Below are 18,757 nucleotides of genomic sequence, written 5' to 3'. Positions count from 1 at the left end.
ACGGGCACTCTGGCCGCCTCTGGCTCTCTGCATCTCTCTGCTGACTTCAGGCCCTGTGGGCTGAGTGAAGGGGCCCTGGGAATGAGCCCAGGCCCCAGAGGCAGGGTTAGGGGAAAAGTGAAGAACTCCAACAGACCCCTATTGAAACGTTTATGAACGATGAGCCTTTCTGCAAGTAAGCATGGCCTTTCCTTCTCCAACAGAAAAGACAGGCTTGAAGGTGGCCAGTAGGCTGGCCCGCCCCTTCACTCTCCCCTTCCCCTGTGCCCTAAGGCCCTGTCTAGAGCAAAGCCCTATTTCAATGCACACAACCTATAAAGCATTTTGCAGTTTGCAGGCCATTTCTTGCTCCAGCCTGCCCCTAATCTAAGGGACACTTCCAGAGTCATACAGCTGGTTAGTGGTAGGCCAGAGGACAAGATCCAAGACCTCTAGCTTGCCAAGGGATCCCTTGCCACTGCTCCCCATGTATCAACCCAGATGGTTTTAAAGATTCCTGAGTTGTCTGTTCCCTGATGGCAGGACCCAAGGGCATAAAGCTAGAGAGCAAGTTCGGAATGGCAAAGAGGAGAAGGTTTAGAACATAGAGTCTTCTAGAGAAGGTGGGGAGAGAGTATCTGGCCTTGTGGGCAGTTGTCATGCCAGCAGCTGGGGTGGGGAGCCTGAGGGTACCTGGAGGAAAGGATGGACACCCTGATGCTCCATAAGCCACACCCCAACCATACGAGCCTCCACATGGTCCCCAAATAGACCAAGAAGGTCCCCACCCAAGGGCCTTTGTGCTTGCTTTTCCCTCCCCCAGGACACTCTTCCACTTCTTTGACATTACTCAGGTCTCAGGGCTCAGGTCGCAAGTCAGCTTCTCAGATTGGCCTTCTCTGACCACTTTGCAGAAAACATGCACCCACCCCTAGGTCCCTCAAAAACCTATCATGTTTTTGATTTCCCCTACCGCACTTCCTTTCATATGAAGGTAGTCCATTTGTTTCCTAATTTCTTGTCTTGCCCTCCTCTGTTAGACTATCAGGGACCTTATCTGGCTTTCCCCCAGTGCCTGGAAGATTACCTGGAACACAGGATTAGGTCAACCCATATTGACTAGGTGAATAAACGCATGCATGCATGATTGGATTGAGCACAAAAGTTGGGTGCGCACAAAGGTCCAGCCTTACTAATCCCGGTCGGTTCCTCACGTGAGGCCTCTGGTTTTACAGAGATAAGAACCTGTTTGGTTCCTGTTAGCCTGAGTCACCCTTTTGGAAGCTGGGCCTGGCGAGCCCTGCCTGGGTGTGTAGAAGGCAGGCAGTGGCTCTTCCTCTTCCTCTCCTCAGGTAATCCGGAAGGAAGGAGCAACTTCATTCTGGGAGGTGCTGGTGGCACAGGTACTGCCCGGTGCTTCTCCTTTCTGTGCAGCAGCTCAGTCTGGAGCCAGAGTGTAGAAGGCCTCAGAAGACCTCGTATCTACCAGGCCCTCCCCATGGCATCAGGTAAGCTCCTTCCACTCCTATTTTTCCATCTGAAAAACGGGGAGGAAACTATCGACCACTGGTGTTTACTGAGGGCAGGCTTCCAGAGAAATGTCAAAGGCATGTAGCTCCAGGCCCATGTTGGAGACCTGGCCAAGGTGGAGGCTACAGCGGGCCACACACATACACTGAGGTGAGCCCAATGCCTGTCCCGCCAGCGGGCGCGAGAGGAAGCACGTCTGCTGTGAGAAAAATCATGCAGCTGTTAGACTCTATTGGTCCTTTTCCACTGTTGACAGAGACATAGAAATTGGAGAAATATTTCTGTCAAATGAGGGTGAAAACAGTGTGAACTCAATGAGAAATACTAAAAGATGCTGACACTAGCTTACAAGAGCTGAAGGATAATACCAAAGGGTGGGGACTGGGCATTAGTGGGGACTGACTGGTTCCAGCAGGTGGTTGTCTCATGAGAATGCAGGCCCAGGTGGCCAGAACTTCTCATTTCTCAGGAGCAGTCAGATATTCTGATTTCCTTGTGTAGTAGTTTGATTAAATAAAACAATAACGTGAGCAATGGAAATACGCAGCCTACGGGCTACTGCTTTGCAGTCTGTTTAAGATCTGTGTAGGGCAGAAAAAAGATCTTAAAACTAGGGTTCTGGAGACCTAGTTCCTGTGTTTGGCCTCAAACGGCCTCTATTACTCCTTTCTGGGTCTCGCTCTTCTCAGGTCAAGAGGAGGCAGGCAAACTCTCAGGGTTTCACGGGTACAGTAATAGCCGATCCTTCCGTGGGCTTACTATGAGCCGGGTGCTCTGCCGAGCTGTTTAGGTGGCCTGTCTCTTCTAATGCTCACAACAACCATATGGGGAAGCACTATTATTGTTTAGTTTCAGAAGGAGGAACTTGGACACGGAAAGGTTAAGTAATTTGCCCAAGGCCAGACAGCCACTACAAGGGGAGGAGCTGGGCTCCACTGCAGACGGTCTGTCTGTTAAATCACTGTGTTGTGTTCTAGGGGTGCAGAGACTGAATGAGGTCATGGAGGGAGAAGTGCTTTGGAAACCACAAGCAGTTTTTCCAAGGGCAGCAAGGCCTCCCCTTTGGAGGAGGTGAGGCAGTCTCCAGTGGCTTGTATGAAAATGTTAGCCCGTGGTCTTGGGTATCTTTCGAATGTGTAAAGGGGGCGCCACTCCCAGAACTAGATAATGATATAATGTGAGGAAACCACTATACTTAAAAATGGTTCATTCCAAAATATTTTATTATTTTTTAAGTTTATTAATTTTGAGAGAGAGAGAGAGAGAGAGAGCATGCACGCAAGTGGGGGAAGGGTAGAGAGTGGAACAGAAGATCTGAAGTGGGCTCTGTGCTGACATCCAGAGATCCTGATGTGGGGCTCGAACTCATGAACCATGAGATTAAAATGTGAGCCTAAACCAAGAGCTGGATGCTTAACCAACTGAGCCACCCAGGTGACCCTATTATTGTTTAAAATGTTTATTTATTTATTTATTTATTTTGAGAGAGAGAGAGAGAGCAGGGGAGGGGCAGAGAGAGAGAGGGAGAGAGAGAATCCCAAACAGGCTTCCCGCTGTCAGCGCAGAGCCCGACGTGGGGCTCAATCTCATGAATCGTGAGATCATGACCTGAGCCTAAATCAAGAGTAGGATGTTCAACCGACTGAGCCACCCAGGCACCCCCAAAATATTTTAAAGTGGCACGTGGTAGGTCCTGAGTAAGTTCAAGTTCAGGAGATGAGTGTGTGTGAGCCCAGTGAAGACACCATGTTTTCTGGAAGGCCAGGGACGTGGGTGGTGCTATCCTTGCCGAGCAGAGAACAGGGCTCTGAGGAGAGAGATCATGGAGAGATTCGTAGTTTGCCTGAAGAGCTGGGAACTCGAGGGCAGAGGAGCCAGGGTGAAGGTGGGTATGTGCTTGGGACACGTCTCTTACCTCACTGGACCTCTGCTTCCTCTCTAACACCCCTGACCATACCTCTAATGTGTGTGAAGAAGGCAGGGCAGGAGAATGAGGAGGTGAAGGTGAAAATAGTGATAGTGAAAGGGTAAATCCTTTGCACAACTTATATTTGAAAACAATCTTAAGCCACTTGACGTGGACATATCTTGATTTATATAGTTGGAGGAAACAAAATGTGAATGGCTAAATTAAAAATTAACTTGATCAGAAGGGGAGTGATTGATCAATACTGTATCCGCTATGGTCTCTTTTCCTAAGTGGAAGACTCACTAAGTTTTTTGGTTCTTGTGTGCTTCATCTACGTATCTACGTACCTAATAAAATGGACCACATCTTTGGGGCGCCTGGGTGGCTCAGTTGGTTGAGCGTCTGACTTCAACTCAGGTCATGATCTCATGGTTCGTGGGTTCCAGCCTTGCACTGGGTTCTGTGCTGACAACTTGCTCAGAGCCTGGAGCCTGCTTGGGATTCTGTGTCTCCTTCTCTCTCTGCCCCTCCCCCACTCATGGTCTGTGTCTCTCTGTCTCTCAAAAATGAATAAATGTTAAAAAAAATTTTTTTTAATGGACTACATCTCTGCTATGCAAGACACAATGATTAGCAGTTAACTGTGCCTGCGATTTGCAATCCCAGCCACCCGCCGATATATGCACCTCTTAAGGACTCATATTATAGGGTGACCAATCATCTCAGTTTTCCAGGGACTGAGGGACTTCCCAGGATGCCAGACTTTTAGTACTAACACTTAGAAAGTCCTAGAAAAACCAGGACAGTTGGCCACTCTAGTTCAAAACCAGATAAAGAGCTTTTTCTCTTTAACTTCTGTAAGGCCTTAGAATCGTCCTTTCCTACTACCGAAAAACAGACAAACTCCTAAAATGTCCAGGCAATTGTGGAATAAATTGTTGCTCTATAAGATGTGAGTTCAAACCAAAAGGAACACCATAGGAGCAAATACAATCCTTGGCTTCTGTTAACTGTGCGATGAGGCAGAGAGGAAAGAGGTCAGCTGCCTTTCTGGCAGGACTGCACTGTAAGAAAGAATACAAGAACTGGGTTCAAATGCTGCCTCCACCACCATCTGGGGCAAGTGATTTAATCTTCCTGTACCTTGATTTTTTTTATGCTACAAAGTGAGTATAAATATATATACCCATCTTGGGTCTACATTTATCCACCTTGCACAGCTGTTATGAGGACTAAGTGAGATCCATATGAAAGAATAGAACACACAGCCTGAAGCAAGCATGTAAGAAACACAGCTGTGCCCTCCCCCATTCCCTGGTTCCTGTCCCTCCCTGTCTCCGTCTGCCAGTGGAGAAGCTAGCTGCCTTATAAAGCTAGTCACCATAGCCAAGAAGGCAAGAGCAAACATGTCCCTCTAGAAGCACAAGATAACTAGATAAATAATGGTTTCAGTGCAGATTCAGATCAAACCCAGAAATTGTTGAAGCAAAAAACATCTTGGAAGACTTTGAAACTTACAAGAGATTCTCAGTAAGTTTACCATTTAGACCTAGGAGGAGCGCAAGCTTCTTGTGAAGCAATGATTGATAACAGTTGACGTTATATATAATCTCCTGACCACCCTACATGGCCCAGGAGGGCATACGGGTCACCCTGATGGCTGCAGATGCCCAGGACAGAATCTGTCTGCAAAGCTGGCTTGCTGCTGTAGGGAGCTTCTAATAAGCTTCTGGATTTTGTTAAAATTGACTTGGTTACCTGGCAGGGCTGGGTAGGTGGAAACTGACAAAGAGAAGGCATGAGATATATTTGTTCCTCCTCCTGTTTGTACGAATATATTTACCCATCTCTTGGAAAGAGTAACCAGAGACTTTGTACCGTTACCTTATTAAAAATTTCCAAAGTTTGGACAACAGCACTGCGTCTATTGTGTGCTGTGTGCTGTGACACTCACGTACTCAAGAGCTGGCTGAACATGAGACTGAGACATTACAACTTAAGGTGCACACCTGTCCACCCAAAGCTGGCGGCTTAAATTTTTACAAGTGGTGCTCGCATGACATAAATGCAGCGCCAGCAGGCATAGCTGAAAACGTTTGCACCAAGATTCACTGAAGTTTCCTGATAAACTGGATTTGTCAGGAGGGATCATTTTCTGCGAGGGGGACGTGACCAGTGCGATAGGCCCCCAGGCTGAGATGGGGAGGGACTAGAGTTAAGAAATAGGATGCTTTTGGCCATCCATTTCTGTATCAGTTAGGAAGGACGTTGGGTTTAAGGTTGGTGTTGAGCAGAATAGCTACCCAGACTTCCGGTGTTTTGGCGAAACCTCAGATGTGAGGTCTTCTGGCCAAGTGTCTGCGATTTCATACTGTTGGATACATATGTTGGATACATGCCCCCTGTATCCCTGGGGGTTGCAGCTTTCTATAAGTTTGCTGTGGCCGAACCAAGAAAGAAGATATACGCAGATTTCTGTGGAAATTATGATTCCATGAAAGATGTTGAGGAGATGAAGAAGGCTGGTATCTTTCAGAGTGCAAAGTGATTTTGGAATGTAAAGAATTTCCTTGGGTTGAGTTCCATGAAAGTTTGTCGCTGATCTGTGTTCCTGAAGTATGAAACATGAATATTGGGTTATGGAATAGTTTCTCTTGATAAATAAACTAACAGATACTGTGGGGGTTGCGGGGGGGAAGAAAAAAAAAAAAAAAGAAAGAAATGGGATGCCTTTGGGTGCCTGGGTGGCTCAGTCAGTTAAGCATCTGACTTTGGTCCAGGTCATGATCTCACGGTTCGTGAGTTCGAGCCTTGCATCGGGCGAGCCCTGCTTTTCTCTCTCTCTCTTTCTCTCTCTCTCTCTCTCTGCCCCTTGCTTACTTGCACCTTCTCTCTAAAAAAACAAAAACAAAAACAAAAACAAAAAACAAAAAAAACAAAAACAAAAAACAACAAGAAGAAGAAGGAGAAGAAAAAGAAAAGAAATAGGACGCTTTCTTTCAAGAAAGATAGGCGAGCTGCCAAATCGGCCTCCTCTGCAGGATGCTGGCATCAGCGAGACGTGCTTGTGTGCGTTTCTCGTCAGCTTTGCATTCAGCATTGTCATGCTAGTGGCTCAAGATCATCCACGGTGGGAGTATTTACACCAGAGAAACAGGCAAATGCTACTAATGAGAACCCTTTTGGTGAGCCAGCTGTCAACACTTACCAGCACATCACCCCTCTGCCTTCAGGCTCAGTGACCCCAAACCTCACACCGAGTCTAATCCATCTGTCCACTGGCCCCACGATTATCTTAATAAGACAAATCTGACTGTCTCACCCTCTGATTCCATTTTCTCTAAGATAAATTCCCTGCCCCTTGGTGTTACATTAAAGGCCCTTCATCCTCTGACTCCTGCCCAACTTTTCAGTCACTTCTGCCCCTACCCCCCCCCCACACAAAAGCTGTTCCAACTCCACCATCCTGAGTAATAAGACTTAAAATATAGACATCAGTGTCCACGCCTGGCCTAGGATCAACCTTCCTGCTGTGACAACTGGCAAAGCTAGCAAAATGTATTTCTAGATAATCAGAAGGTGTCAAAGAATGACCAAGGCTTTGAAGAACTACAAAAGCCCAGACAGGTGGAGGTCAGCACTGGGCCCCTTTGCCCTGGGAAACATTGGCTGGTTTTAGAAGCCCCAGCTGAGTTTTGGACAGACTTATGAGACTGGGGGGGTGGGGGCAGGGAGAGGATAAAATGTGTACTTTAGCTCTCACTGAGGAGGAGGAGCCTCAATAAACCCCCCAGGTCTGGGCTGGGACCCGAGAGGATTGGGAGTGAACAGAAATGGAACAGTCTGCCTGGTTATTAAAGCTCTGCTCCGATCGTGTCAAGCCTCTTGGGGTTAAGGTCATGTGGGGCTTCAGTGCCTATAGCCTCACTGCCCAGAAGAAGCAAAAGTGAATCATCTCTAGATATATACACCTCTAGAAGAATTGTCCGCAGCCTCAAATGATCTCTGCAGTTTTTGATATGCTACAGTGCCCAACAGTCAGTAAAAAGTAGTCAGGCATATGTAAGACAACCTGTGCACCAGAGAAAAAACAGACGGCAGAAGGAGACACAGCAGGGATTCAAATAATGAAGTTATCAGGTGCAGCCTTTACAAGAACCATGAATACTGTGTTCAAGGATTTAAAAGACAAGATGGAAACTTTTGGCAGAGAAGTAGAAACTATACAAAAAAAAAAAAAGGAAGCAAATGGAAATCTTAGAACTGAAAGATGTAATTAACTGAAATTGAGAAATAGTTAGCATTTATTGAGCACTTCCTATGTGGATGGAGCTCTAGAAGCATCAACAGGGGCCCGTAGAGCCTGTGTAGTATCGCTCCAAGGACACAGACAGAGCCTGGTTTTCCTATTTCCCTTGGAGTGGGCCTTAGTCATTTCTGCAGTCACCAGTGTCTAGCAGGGCAGGGCTCGGCATGCCGAGGAAAGCACTAGATACAATTGTGATGCCTGGAGCTCCCAGGGTCCACTATGTCGTGTGGTCGTTAAACCGAATTCAGGAACTGGAGTGAGCGGTTGAGGAGCCAGAACTGAGAACAAGTTTAGTCAGAGATTTCCTGTGGGCAGAGATCATCGGGACACCAACTATTTTGATAAGACGGAACCAAGAGAGGAATTGTGGCCAGAAGCGTGAGGGGAGGGAAAGAGCCTCTCACCCCCCACTCCTTTCCTCCCCCAGCCCAGAGGGATGAGGGCCTCCCCCTCGGGAGTCCAACTGGGCGTGCAGGGCAGGGCTGACTGGCTCAGGGGCCTTGTGACTGACCTCTCTCACTTTACGTGGGGCCACAAAGCAGACGCAGTAGCTTTCTATTGTTTGTGTATTTCCTACGTGCCAGGGTCAGGGTTAAATACACCATGTGCACCATCTCAGTCCTCACAGAACCCCGTGACAAGGCTTCAATTATTAGGCCTGTCTAATGGATAATGAAACCGAGGCCAAGAGACCTGGGCCTGGGTGGCCCAGCTCATAAGTGATGGGAGGACACAGCCCCAGGTCGGCCTGACTTGTCGGCCCGGCCCTAGGAACTCCTTCCTCTATACTCAGAACGGCCTGCCAGGACACTTCTTGGGCACAGTGGGAAAAGGGCACAGACCTGGCAAAGGTGGAGAACTCAGGGCTCTGTTCTCCAGGAGAAACCTGTCTCTTTGAATTTGGGCTAGGGACAGAGGAGCATTTACCCAGCAGCCCCGGGGGGTGGGACCTTGGCTTGGAGTGCTGTCTGAGGGCAGGCTCCGGGCCGCTCGGCCTCCTCTAGGCAAGTCACTTCTCTTCAGTCTTCAGGGACGTTTTTCAAGGGATGTGGATGTAACATTGAGGCACGTAGGAGAGGGTTTATCACAGTTTAGCTGCCTTTCATCTCAGAGAGGTGCTGACCAAGTTCAGGCACCTGATGATTTCTAAGCATTCCAGAAATCGTATCCCGCGATTCAGCAAATGCTGCAAGAGGCAAATAATCAAGCAGGTTCTTACACATCACCTCCTTCAGCCAGCCCTCCCCCAAGCAAACAAAACTCCCCTTTGGCCCTCAAGGGTAGATACTGTTTCTCGCATGTGTTTCAAAGGTGAATGTCTCCCTCAAGGTCACTCACCTTGTGAGAACAGAGGGGACACGTACACGCCACTTTGATCCTCAAAGGAATCACTCAGGGAGGTGATACAATTTTTTGCAGAAATGTTCCACTTGCTCTGAAAGATTTGAGAAGCCTGTCTTTTTAAAAAAATTTTTTTAATTGAGGTATAATTGACATGTAACATTGTATTAGTCACAGGTGTACAACATAGTGATTTACCCAGCAGCTGTTTTATATACATAGTCATAAAAATATCTTTTATGTCTTATCTTTTATACCTTTTGTGATCTATTCTCTTAGCAACTTTCAAATACGCAGTGTAGCCTTCCTCCTTGAAGGATTTTACTCTCATTTGGACACAGATGCTGATTTGTTGGTTGAACATATTTGTTGGCTGAGCTCATCAAGATCAGCTGCTGTGAACAGGATGACCACTGGCTAGGAGCCTGGAGACCTGGATTCCTGGGCATATCGTTGCCATTAACGTGCTGTGTGGCCTTGGGCGGGTCCCTTTCCCTCTCTGAGTCTTAGTGTTCTTCAAAACAATGGTAGGGTGGGATAGGAGGGCTGCCGAGCTCCCATCCAGTTCTCCAATGCTTCAGTCTACATTTCTGCATTAGCGTTGTGTACTCTGATCATGCGGAAGCCCTGTCCATATTTTCCTTATCCGTAAATGGGAGTACGCATACCTTTTTCCTAACTTCTAGAATGTAGTAAGGAAAGAAGTTAATGTGTGTTAGTGCTCACTGCAGGCTAGAACTTTCCTCTCCTTCTTCCCTTCCTTTCCCTTCCTCCTTCCCTTCCTTTACCTTCCTTCTTTCCTTCCTTCCTTCCTTCCTTCCTTCCTTCCTTCCTTCCTTCCTTCCTCCTTCTCTCCCTCCCTCCCTCCTCCTTTTCACCCATGAGGAAGACGTGATCAATCCCATTCTGGGCATGAGGAGACGGAGACAGAGGCCCAAATAAGTGAAGTGACTTGTTCCAGGTCACGCGGGTAGCAAATGGCAAGTGGCAGAGGTGAAATTTGGATCCATTTTTCTCCAGGTGCTGAATTGGCCCCATTTTCCCAAGACGATTACTTTAAAGACGCGGATAGCAGGAATAGAGCTGGCTTCAAAGCACCTCTCAGGAAGTTTGCACTACAGCAGGAGGTCCGCAAACCAGGCCAACCCTGGCCACCACCCGTTTTTGTAAATAAAGTTGTATCGGAACACAATCAGCCTGCTCATTTACAGATCGCCTCTTCTACTGTTCAAGCTACGGTAGCTGAATTGAGTAATCGTGACGGAGACAGACCCTAAAATATTTACTATCTGGTCCCTTACAGAATGTTTGCTAGTCCCTGGTCCAGAGTCCAGCAAGGGCACGCATCCTTCAAAGAATACAAAGTGACATGAGACCGTCCTGGGTGCTGAGGAACCCCACCACTTAGCTTTAGGAGAGGAGGAGTTTTGTACTTAAATCTATTTTTACAAAGTCAACAAACAGTCTCAGGATACCTGTCAGGAAGATGAGGGAGCGTTCAGTTTTCATTGTGCTCTTCTTCCCAGGAACTTGGTGAGGGGGAAATAGAAAGCTCAATTTTGGGGAAATTACACAGGGGGAAAGGGGAGGGAGTCAGTTACAACACCCCATTGCGACACTCAGCACGGTTGAAAGTGACAACAACAAGGGTTTCTCATTTTGGAAATGTGAGGGCATTTCCGTTTCTCAGAGTGGGACAGGGCGGCAACAGCCTGCTTTGGGTGAGTGACTATTTTCTTTATAAGCAGCTACTCCGGGCCTGAAATGGCAGTGTCCCATTGCCTCGCCGTGGCCACAGAATGGAAATCTGCAGATGCCCCCCCAGTTACCTGATCTCTTTCCTCCTTTTCTTGTTCTATTCAGAGACAGCCTGCCATCCCTTGGGGAAGAGACCTTGCAGGATGCAAGCCTTCAGGTAAGGCCACCCCTGCAGAGGTGGGGTGGACGGACAGGAAAACGGGGCCATCGCAGCCATCGGGGGACGTTGGCCTCCACAGCACCTGAAAACTGGGTTTGGACTGGAAAGGGATGCCCGTTATTCAGGAAAGGGGAGCCACATGCGTGGTCTTCAGGGCTTGCATTTCAGAGTAACTTGGCCAGAGACTTATTTCCCGGAGACTGGCGACTCGGTGGGTGACAGACAGGTGCCAAGGAACCATGCTGAGGCTCTTTGCTGGGCAAAGAAGCAGACAGGGTGGCTGTGGGCAGAGCATGGCCCAGAGTCCCAGACTGCCGGCTAGCAATGTGGCTCCGTGTTGACATGATGGAGGATCCTGCTCCTCTGGGGCCTCAGTTTCCCCATCTGTGACATGGGGTTAATGATAACCCCCTGCCTGCCTTACTGAGTCGTTGTGAACGTCAAGTAGGGCCTGAAAACTATTGTGATTTTTAAAAATTGAGCCAGGAGTTTTGTGAGATGTCACCAACACTGTGGGAATATTGGCAGGCTCTGATGCTGTCCACGTGCGCCCTCTGTCCTGTGACATCCTAGGACTGAGCCTTGTCAGGGTGACTTCACCCTCAGACTGAGTTTCTGTGCTTGAGGCTGAAGTTTGGGGTTCTGTGCATGCCTGTGTAAGTGTGTGCATGCATGTGCGTGTGCATCCGGGGCAAGTCCTTCCCCTTTCCAGACATGGAAACTGCTTCACGAGATTTGCCTCTGCCTCCACCTACTGGCTGGGAGCTCCAGGAGATGCCCTTAGAGGTCTCTAGGAGAAAACTCATCTAGGAACTAAGAAAAATCTCGGAAGGTCAAATCCTCACATGTGCAAAGACCTTCACAGTTTGTCCCACTATCCCTCACTGAGCTCATGAGCTCCCCAAGGTCACCTGATGAGATGGGTGGTTTTAGCCACACTTCACATGTGAGGAGATGAGGTACAGGTCCAAGGTCATGTGGGGGGCAGTAGGGAATGGAGTCTCTGTTAGTCCCGCTCTCAGCCCTTGACCAAGAAGAAAAGACTGGAAGTCCCTGGGTGAGCTGGAAAGGAAGCTTGTTCCCAGGGAGTGCTGCCCCTGCCAGACCCAGAGCAGCCACTGGCTGATGGGAACAGACCCTCACGGTCTAAGGCTCAGAGTGAGTTAGCTACAAGCTGCTGTGTCTCTTGAAACTGCTGTGATGGCCACTAGTCTCAGACAACTCTTTAAATTTACACTGAAATTAATAAAAATTAAATTGAATTTAAAATTCAGATCCTCAGTCCCACCACATTTCAAGAGCTCAATAGCCATATGTGGCCGGTGGCTGCCATATTGGACAGGGTAGATCTGGAACATTTCTGCACCCAGAAACTTTTATTGGATGGTGCTACTCTAGAGCATGTTTTGCTGAAGTAGAAGGTGTCTGCTCTGGGAATCAGAGGATGAATAGCAAGTGAGGAGAGAGATAGAATGTGGGTGCGCATTGGGGCACCTGGGTGGCTCACTTGGTTAAGTGTCCAACTTCAGATCAGGTCATGATCTCATGACTCATGAGGTCGAGCCCCACACTGGGCTCTGTGCTGACAGCTCAGAGCCTGGAACGTGCTTTGGATTCTGTCTCCGTCTCTTTCTGCCCTTCCCCCACTCACGCTCTGTCTCTCTCTTAAAAGTAAATAAACATTAAAAAAAAAAAAAAGAATGTGATGTGGGTACACTGCTTTCCAGCTGTGGGAGTTGGGTCTGCTCCTTAATCAGTGTTGACCTCAATCTCTCCTCCATGCCATGGGTGTAACAGAAATAATCCCACACCCCTGGCAGAAAGTTGAATGTGGATCCAGTGAGCTCTGGAGCACACAGGAAGGGGTGGAGCACAGGGTTGGGCACACAGAGGTTGTTTCCCATAGCCGGGTCCTTTTGCATTTCAGAATCTGGGATGTTAACCAGAAGACCTTCTACCTAAGGAATAACCAACTGGTTGCCGGATACTTGCAAGGACCAAGTACTAAATTAGAAGGTGAGTGGTTGCCAGGAAAGTGGCTGCTGCGTGGGAACCGGGTCGCTTTGCCCTGGAGTCCTTATCCTGTTCCCCCAAAACCTTAGTTTCAAAGCCCTGATCCCCATTGGGTCTTTGCTGCTGAGTTGGAAGCTGGGGGAAGCCTGGCCACTACAGGGCGTACTTGAGGGCAGCCTCAAGAGGGTGGGAGCCTTAAAGCCTAGGTCTGGAGCCCCCACCAACTGGCACAGGGTTCCCAGGCCACAGCTGGCAGGGATAGGGCACAGAAGGTAAGATGGGCCCTTTCCCTCTGTGACTATTAAGCCTTCCATGTTGCTCTGTTGTCCAGACCCTAACTACCATCCAAAATGAATACACCATATCTAAGGCTGGGTTATGTCCCTTATTTACAGACACCACACTCAGCCATGTTCTGGTCTGTGCGCTAAACAAGCTGCATGAACATGGGCAAGCTTTGCCCCCTCCCCCACCTCAGTTTTTCCCTTTAGTAAAATGAGGCCACTGTGAGGGCATGATGGGAGATTCTTTCAGCACTAGCCTTCCAGGATGCTTTCACATCCCTATCGGCTGACTTGATACTATAGAACGGCACCATCTGATCTCCATCTTTCCACCCTGCCCCATCCCCTTGTTTTTGGCCCCCTGCCCCCTTCTGAAAGAGTGTGAGACATACCTTTCCTGTCCATCTGTTAATTCTCCTAATGAACACACTGAAGGGCAGAAAGGCTGCGATTTTCACTGCTATGTGAGGGCTCAGAGACCGCCGAGGGTAAGAGGCAGGTTCAAAGTCACTCAGGTCCCTGTAGACCAAGCCCTGGAGCCCATTATGTGCTATTTTCTGTCCTCATGGGCAGCAGACTTGGTGACCTGGAGCACCCGTATCCTGGGAAGAAGGAAGGATAGAAACCATGTGGAGCGGAATCTAGGCCACTTGGTCCTTGAGGAGTAACTGGATAGGGAGTTTGGTTTGATCTGCTATTTGAATGCGGACCAGGAAGATGGCGCCTCAGTGTCCTTCTGATCTTAGGGTTTTAGTTGGTCAGGGGGAGACAGAAAACTCTCCTGGGAGAGTCCAGGCTGCCTCCCATTCTCTCTACAACCTGACCCTCCCCTGTGCTCTTCCCCAGAAAAGTTAAACGTGGTGCCCATTGAGTCTCATGCCATGTTCCTGGGGATCCATGGGGGGAAGCTCTGCCTGGCCTGTGTCAAGTCTGGTGATGAGACTAGGCTCCAGCTGGAGGTAAGGACCTGTCTCAGATAACAAGCACCCCAAACCTGGTGGCTGGAACCACCGTAATGTGCTCTTCCTTGGGACTCTGTGGGCCAATTAGGGGGACTCAGCTGGGTAGTTCTGACCCACTCAGTGCAGCTCGCGCCCCTCCTGCAGCTGCACCCGGGAGAGAGCTCTGCTGGCGCTGGGGTGTCTAAGATGGTTTCTCACCCTCCAGGCCCTTGTTTCGGGTGCTCTCTCAGAGCTCTGTTGTCGGCTTGGGTTTCCTTACAGCATGGCGGCTGGCTTCCTACGAGGGATTTTTCCAAAATGACAAGCCTCACTGTGCAAATGCTTATCAAACCCCTGCTTGCACCATACCATTAATGTCCCATTGGCTGAAGCCCATTGCGTGGCTAAGTCTAGTCTCAGTAAGGGAGGGGGCGAAGAAGGATTGTTCATTTGGGATCTCATTCTCTGTGGGTCACTCTCTTGCCTGAGGGGCCCCAACCCGCTTAGGCTTGCCACCTTCCAGTGAAGCCAAGCTTCAGGACCCTTCTCTTCCAATCCTTATCTACTCAAACCCATGAGTTGGCATCCTGTTCAGGGCCCTGTATTCCTTGATCCCTGCAATATTAATGGGCTGCCAGCCCTGGGAAAAGATGGCTTTGTCTTAGGTGCTTGTTGGACAAGATCTTAACCCAACGTGAGTAGCTGTGAGCATGGCACTGTCACTTGCCCCCACCAGTGGATAGGGGCACCTATCCTTCTCCACCATGCCCTCTTTCCAGAGGCATAGACCTTGACAGAGCACCAGCCTCCACATGCCTTGGTCTCTGCTGATGGTACCATGTGCTTACCAAACTTATTGGCCCATGGCTAGAGTGGCCAGATTTTTCAAAGTCAAGGTGTGACAGTGGGACAGACTCTGCTGTCCTAGGAGGTGTAGGACACGTGACTGGTCCCAGGTCAGTGTTTCTCCAGCACTTGCTCTGGGCCAGCCAGAGGCCATGTCACGGTGGGGAGAAGGGGGCAGCACAGGACCTCCGTGCCTCCCCGTTCTCACTGCTCATGTCTTGGCTTCCAGGCAGTTAACATCACTGACCTGAGCAAGAACAAGGAGCAAGATAAGCGCTTCACGTTCATCCGCTCAGACAGCGGCCCCACCACCAGCTTCGAGTCTGCTGCCTGCCCAGGCTGGTTCCTCTGCACAGCCCTGGAGGCCGACCGGCCCGTCAGCCTCACCAACACGCCCGAGGAGGCCATGTTGGTCACCAAGTTCTACTTCCAGATGGAACGTTAGTGTGTCTGTACCTCACTTCCCCCACTCCCAACATCGATGACTCCAGAGACACGTCTCCACCCTGCCCGACGTCTCCTGGCTGTTGTGGGGCTCTGAGGAGCAGCCTCGGTGGGGTGGACCCTCAGAAGGATATGCAAGAGCCCTGCTAACAGGACTCCAGCAGCAGCCTCCTCAGCTAACCAACCTCCATGCTGCCTCCACAGCGGTCTTTCTAAAGTGCAGCTTGAGCCACAGCACTGCTCCAAGCCTTTCAGTGCTGCCTGTGGCTTCCGGACAAAAGCCAGGCGCCTTGGCCAGCCTGGCCCTCTGCTCTCCTCTCGCCGACTCCTCACCCTCCTGCCTTGCCCCAGTGTCCATGTCCCGGATCCCTCCTGTCACTCGCTGGCCTGCCCAACCTTGTTTTGCAAGCTGTCTCGTGGGGAAAGCTTTTAGAGTCTGTGGCAAGACGGAAGATAAGGATTTCATCTTTTTTTTTTTCAAAGCCAATTGCATCCAATTTGAAGGAGAGTCCTTTATTTGGAGACTGTCCTTTCTGGAAAGGAGCAGGGGAGGGTGAAAGCAACTCTCCTTTTTCATTTACCTGGCTTATTTTTGTAACAACTCAACCTAAACAAATGAAAAGTCAGCGTATTTTGTTGGTCCCCGCAATTTTTCTTTCTGTAACATTCCTGAAGTCTGGACTCCACTGACCAGGCCCCAGTACCATCTGTACTCCAGACCTTTTACAGCTGCGGGCAGTGCTTTCCTCCCCCATCCGTCCAGTCAAAAGCTCCCAACCCCCAGGGCACAGCACAGAAGCAGCCCCCCTGGTGTTCTCTCCTTGTCTCCTGGGAGGGAGGAATTGCTCTTGGACCATTTTAGCACTTCTGACATTCTGAGACTTGTTTGAAAGATGGTTGAGCCTCTGTCTGTCTCCTGCACCAGACTGTGAGCTCCCGAGAGCAGGGAGCATGGCTTGTGTGTTTCAGGTCCCCGTGGGGGCCGAACACATGACCTGGCCCTTAGCAGGTGCTCAGTGAATGTGTGTTGTGTATGTTAAGTGGAAAGTTTTCTACTCCCTGTGACTTATGCTCTGTTTTACAATAAAATTTTGAAAATTCATCTACTTTGCTGGCTGTGTCTATGGTCTTGCCAGGCTTGGGGCATGGAGAGCTTAGGAAATGGGGAGTCCTTGGACCTCTGTCACTCTGGGGACTACACCTGGCTGACTCTCTTCTAAGAGACCTTTCCTCCTTGGGCCTCACTCTTTCTGGATACAGGAGCGCAAATCTGGCCAGGAAGCGGTGTGGTACCACTGTCCACAATAGCCCCCAATAGAAAACAATGCAAACGCCCATCACAGAAGAACGAAGACATAAATCACGTATGCTCATACGACGCAATGCTCGACAGCAAAGAAAGTGGATGAATTGCAGCCGGCTACCCATAACAAAACAGATGCATCTTACCAGCATGATGTGGGGCACAAGAATCACAAAAGCATGCACAGAGCATGATTCCACTTACATAAAGCTAAAATAGGCAACGAGCAGTTGTGTGGAGGGATGTGTAGACAGGTGATGCAAACATACAAAGAAGCAGGGACAGGCTGTGTCTGAAAGCAGATTTGGTAGGTGACTCCTGGGAGACAGAAGGGCAGGCAGGGCCACCCAGCTGCTTTTAGGACCCAGATGACAGTCTATTTCTTGGTATGGATATGTTTTCTGTGTGTATGTGACATTTCACAGTTCTGAAGTCTGAAAAATAAAAAGCCTTGCCCCTCTGGGGTGTGAGAAAAGGGGGCACTGGGAAATGAGGAGATCAACAGGTGGAATATTGAATTTGGCCCCGTGCGGTGGGCATGCAAGACCACCATTAAACACAGCTCAGCTACCAGGTGGGTGGGTGGGGAGTGCTGTCCCTAATCCTGCCCGGGTTCTGCTGACTTCTGGACTTGGTCTCGGGAGTCTTGAGGGGAGCCCAGCTGGGCCATGAGCCCGCTGTGTGACTTTGGCCAGGTCTCCTCCCTCCTTGGGGCCTGCTGCTCACTTGTTCCCAGAGACAGTTGACTTGGACCGAGGGTTTGCAAGCAGCGCCCCCTGCACTCCTCTCCAAGGCTCGAGAAACAGAATCCACAAAGCAAGACCACAAGGCGGGGCTCCACTCCTGGAACCCAGCTCTGGCCCAGCCCTCTGCTCTCTGCTTCACAAACCGGACTTCACGTGCAGCCTTGCTGGAAGGGGAGATTTCGTTGCTAAAAAAACAAACGGAATCAAACAGGTTAACAGGCAACCGTCTAGATCTCGGCTCTGGCTCCTCAGAGGAGGTCACCCTCCAGTCACCTCTCTCTTCCTCATGTGTAAGGTGCAAGTAGCCACACCTGCTCCCTGGGGACAACATAGGGATGAAATGAGATGGTCTGGGTGCCGTGCCGTGTGTCAGAAAAGGGCGCACGTGACTGATAGATTTGCAGTCCTGGTAAAGGGAGAAGTTCAGGGCAGAAAACCCTTCCCGGGTTGATGGTGACAATAGCAGCGACACTTGTGAGGCCCTGCAGCCACCCTGCCCTCCTATTACAGAAGGGGAAACCTGAGGCTCAGACCCTTCACATGATTAGGTCAAGTTGCTGCCGCGGGTAAGTAGCAGGCGAGGCAGTGGGGGGGGGGGGGGGGGGGTGGTGGGGGGGGGAAGGAGGGGGGGGTCAGGCCCTGATCTCTGATATTTCCTGGCTCTCCTGTCGGCAACAGGTGCTCATGCACAGGTTTGTTAGTGTCTTGAAGCCTCAGTTTCCTCATCTCTAAATGCAGGTAACTGCTAATGCACAGGGCTGGCTTCTCTCATTCAGTCTTTGCACTATTACCATGGTGGTGTGCTTACCATTATTAGTTCCGCCAAGAGTCAGTGCTCAAGGGAATCTTCTCTAAAGCCTTGTTGCTCTAAGTGTGGTATACAGATCAGCAGCAGCAGCAGCATTTGGGAGTTAAAATGCAGAGTCCCAGGCCTCGTGCCAGACTTACTGACGTAAGATCTTCTTCTTCAGCAGGTCTCCAGGTAAGTCAATGCAGGTTAAAGTTTAAGAAGTTCTGCTTCAGGGCGCCTGGGTGGCTCAGTCAGTTGAGTGTCCGACTCTTGATTTCGGCTCAGGTCATGGTCTCACGGTTCATGAGATCAAGCCTCGAGCTGGGCTCTGTGCTGACAGCGGAAGAGCCTGCTTTGGAGTCTCTCTCTCCCTCTCTCTCTGCCCCTCCTTCCCACATACTCTC

General features: G+C 49.7%; 1 protein-coding gene and 1 pseudogene across 3 annotated transcripts; both read left to right on the top strand.

The window, feature by feature from the left end:
• Positions 1-1,385: 1,385 nt before the first annotated feature.
• LOC122216315 (interleukin-1 receptor antagonist protein) lies at positions 1,386-16,616 on the top strand. 3 transcript variants are annotated; one of them, XM_042932982.1, is made up of 5 exons: positions 1,386-1,487; positions 10,932-10,983; positions 12,914-13,002; positions 14,130-14,242; positions 15,300-16,616. In XM_042932982.1, the coding sequence occupies exons 1-5, from the start codon at positions 1,478-1,480 to the stop codon at positions 15,513-15,515; spliced, it is 480 nt and encodes a 159-aa protein (XP_042788916.1). In that variant the 5' UTR covers positions 1,386-1,477; the 3' UTR covers positions 15,516-16,616. The 3 variants fall into 3 exon arrangements, with proteins under 3 accessions (XP_042788916.1, XP_042788917.1, XP_042788915.1); XM_042932983.1 differs by lacking the exon at positions 1,386-1,487 and adding an exon at positions 10,696-10,789; XM_042932981.1 differs by lacking the exon at positions 1,386-1,487 and having other exon boundaries at positions 10,799-10,983.
• On the top strand, positions 3,472-6,098 carry LOC122214802 (annotated as a pseudogene).
• Positions 16,617-18,757: the final 2,141 nt, after the last annotated feature.

The sequence above is a fragment of the Panthera leo genome, chromosome A3 (assembly GCF_018350215.1).
Source record: "Panthera leo isolate Ple1 chromosome A3, P.leo_Ple1_pat1.1, whole genome shotgun sequence".
NCBI lineage: Eukaryota > Metazoa > Chordata > Mammalia > Carnivora > Felidae > Panthera > Panthera leo.
This window is presented reverse-complemented; position numbering and strand designations above follow the sequence as displayed.